Source organism: Hydra viridissima, unplaced genomic scaffold (assembly GCF_058129835.1).
Source record: "Hydra viridissima isolate aposymbiotic clone 2 unplaced genomic scaffold, HvirCarnegie_v1 scaffold_2, whole genome shotgun sequence".
In the NCBI taxonomy this organism is placed as follows: domain Eukaryota; kingdom Metazoa; phylum Cnidaria; class Hydrozoa; order Anthoathecata; family Hydridae; genus Hydra; species Hydra viridissima.
This window is the reverse complement of record NW_028324301.1, coordinates 18,460,165-18,463,597: the sequence shown is the minus strand read 5'-3', so window position 1 is coordinate 18,463,597 and position 3,433 is coordinate 18,460,165. Positions and strand designations below refer to the sequence as shown.

The window sequence follows — 3,433 nt, the reverse complement described above, 5'->3', positions numbered from 1 at the left end:
TTGGTTTACCTCCCAGTCAAAGTACCAGAAATTTCCACGATGGTCACACGCGTTGTCGATCAAAACGGTAATCTAATCAACTTTCGCGGCGAGGACATCACGATCCGTTATCACATTCGAGAAGTGAAATAATTTTTTCCGGCATTTTAAAAATGAGCAATTACATTCGTGTCAAATTAAATGTGTCTCAGGGACAGATCGATAAAATAAAAAAATCAATCATTGAAGGAAAACCCGCGAGCATACGTATTTCAAAAGATAATCTACACGGAAACGACGTTTTACTTTTAACAGAAAGCCAACATCGAAAAATTGTGGACGCTCTCAATCGAGGAGTTGGAGTCACCATAAAAATGAGCAAAACTCAATTGGAACACAACGCAAAAGTAGAAGGAGGATTTCTTGGTGCTCTTTTACCTTTATTGGGACGGGTTGCAGCTAAAGCCGTCCCAGTTTTTGGTAAGGCCGCTTTGGGCGGGGTTGCCTCTTCTCTTGGATCCAATTGTTGGAAATGGTATTGCCTACCTCAAAAGCAATGGAAAAGGAATGAAAATTGCCACATACAAAGGAGATGGACTGTTTTTAACACCATGGGTCACAGGAAGCTCACTCAAAGATGGATTATACTTCAAAAGAGACAGAAAATATGTACCCATCCTATCTTGATTGCTTCTCGGACAAAACTCCCCATTCTCAAAAATCCTTTTTAAAAATTTTTTTTGAGTTAAATAATTTTCTTGGCATAATAAAATGAACAAAAAAAACAAGATCTTGCAAAATGAGGACGGAAAAATTAAAAGCATAAAAACACTTGACCCCATTGAATATTTAAGGAGCAAAGGAGTAGGATGGCGCGAAATTGAAATGTACAAATCAATTCTCGAACAAGAACTAGAACAAAAACAAGAACAAAAACAAGAACAAATAAAAAAAGAAATTTTTCGCACAAGATTTAAACACCTTTGCAAAAATTAAAGCTTTTTTTTTTTCATTACGCGTGTTTATCACGTCATGAAAAAAATGTTTTCTCATCGGAATTTTTTTTTTACCACCAGAAAATTTTCACCCCACGATTATCAAAAATTTACACAACGACGATGAAAATAAAAAATGAGCCAGAACTCTCATTTTATAGTAGTTATATATATATATATATATATATATATATATATATATATATATATATATATATATATATATATATATATATATATATATATATATATATATATATATATATATATATTAGGGCCCTGCGAATCGCTTCGATTCGATTCGATTCGCGAATCAAATGTCGCTTCGATTCGAGATTCGATTCGAAAAAAATGATTCGAAATTTTCGAATCATTTTTTTATTTAAATTACTTTATGTTTTCATACAAACGGCGTTAAAAAGTTTTCAAAATATCAATATTTATGTTATCAGAAAATTCAGCGGAAGAGTAATTTTGAAACGTAAACATACTTTTCATTAAAATTAATTGTCGATTAGGGATTTAAACAGAGCGGAACGCAAATTAGTAACGCAAACGTTAGGTTTTATTTTTTGCGTCGTTAATGTTTAACTTCGCTTTCACTAAAGTAATTTTAAATTCGATACTTTTTGTTTGTGCTACATCAAGCTATTTTCGCATCAAGCTATAAAATGACTTCTAAAAAATCGGCAGTTAAAGAATTCTTTGAAAAAAAAGGAGTATTCTGGCAATGCAAACAAGAAAATTGCAACAAAAAGTATTCTGTTCAGAAAACTGGAACTTTATCTCATCTATGGAACCATTTAAAACGTGACCATAAAAAACTACACGTAGAAGCAACAAAAAAGCGCACATCTGCTACTAAAAGAAAAAAGAATTCCGATAACACAATCGAGCAATCATCAAGTTCCTCGTTAAATTCGTATTTTATTCGACCTCCAATAGATAGAGTTATTAAAAAAAACTACGACCATGCAGTGCTTAGATTTGTAATTGAAGATGGAAGATCATTTGACTCAACTTCTGGATCTGGCTTTATTAATCTGTGCTCGGTGCTTACTCAAGGGCAATATCATCCACCACACCCGACCACTTTATCTCGAAATTTAGGTGACATGGTCGATGATTTATATATTAACTTCCAACAAAGTATAAAAAGCCAGTTAATCTCCAAACCTAGCATCACTTTTGATCACTTTAAAGCCGACAATGGCGATAACTTTCTTGTTTCTACTTGCCAATTTATTTCATCCTCTTGGGTTTTAGAATCATGCTGTTTATCAGTTGTAAATCTGGAAGTAATAAATGCTTGTCACAAAGCTACTTCCACTGAAGAAATTTTAAGAAACGTGCTGTCAAAATTTGACTTGACTTCAGATAATATTTTCCGAGCTACAACCGATACTACTCCTAGTATGCCATGCACACTTAAACTTCTTGGGATTGATTGGCTAGGCTGTTGTGCTCATAAACTCCAACTTTGTGTGAAATCAGCTATACACAACCAACCAATTCTTGTTACATTAATTAGCAAGGCTCATAAAATAGTAGGATTTTTTCACTCATCATCAGTTGGACAGGCAGCTCTCAAAAAGTATCAGATTTCTCAAGGAAAACCTGAGTCAAAGCCTCCAATGGATGTGGAAACGCGCTTTAACAGCACTTCTAACTTATTGGAATGGATTAAAAAAAATAATGATTCTATAGAGATTGCTCTAGTTGAGTGTTCACAAAAAAAAAACTGTATGAAAGTGCCACCGACTTGTCTAACTGAAACACAAGTGCAATTATTAACAGCAGTCGCTCCTATTTTTAATGCAGTATCTGAAGCCACCACTATACTAAGTGCGGAAAAAAGCGTAAGCATTAGTTTAGTTTATCCGTGCATTACAACTTTGAAAAATTATCTTCGCTCGATGGATAAAGGAGGGATGGGTAAATTTGTTGACGATCTTATTACGCAGTTGGAAATGAGGTTTGATTTAAGTGAAGACGTTTTTCTTACCGCTACTTTCTTAGACCCTCGATTTAAATCAGAAATGTTTACTTTGGCAGAGAAACAAATCGTAAAATCTTATCTAATGACATCTGAAAAAAAACACGATTTAAATATCACTATGATTCCCGCTGAAATTCAACTCGAAGTAGCAAATTTGTCATCTGAAGCAAATGAAATTTTTGATAAAATGTTTGAACATATCTCTAAAAATCGTACTCTACCAGAGAAAAGAACTTTAGATGAGCAATTAAATTTTGAAACTACTGCATACATCGAAGAGAAAACGTTGGGACGTTCAGATTGTTCTATTCTCTACTGGAAAAACAAACGTAACATTTTCCCTTTATTATCAAAAGTTGCAACTGATTTTCTTGCTGTTCAAGCTACAAATTGTTCGTCTGAAAGAGTTAACTCTGTGGGAGGAGGAGTGATCGACAGTAAACGCAATAGTCTTTCCTAG

The 3,433-nt window shown here is 33.7% G+C and overlaps 1 protein-coding gene across 1 annotated transcript; it reads left to right on the top strand.

Moving 5' to 3' along the window:
• Positions 1-1,645: 1,645 nt before the first annotated feature.
• On the top strand, positions 1,646-3,433 carry LOC149892300 (zinc finger BED domain-containing protein 4-like). The gene has a single exon (XM_090078102.1). It carries the CDS (start codon positions 1,646-1,648, stop codon positions 3,431-3,433), a length of 1,788 nt encoding a protein of 595 aa, XP_089934228.1.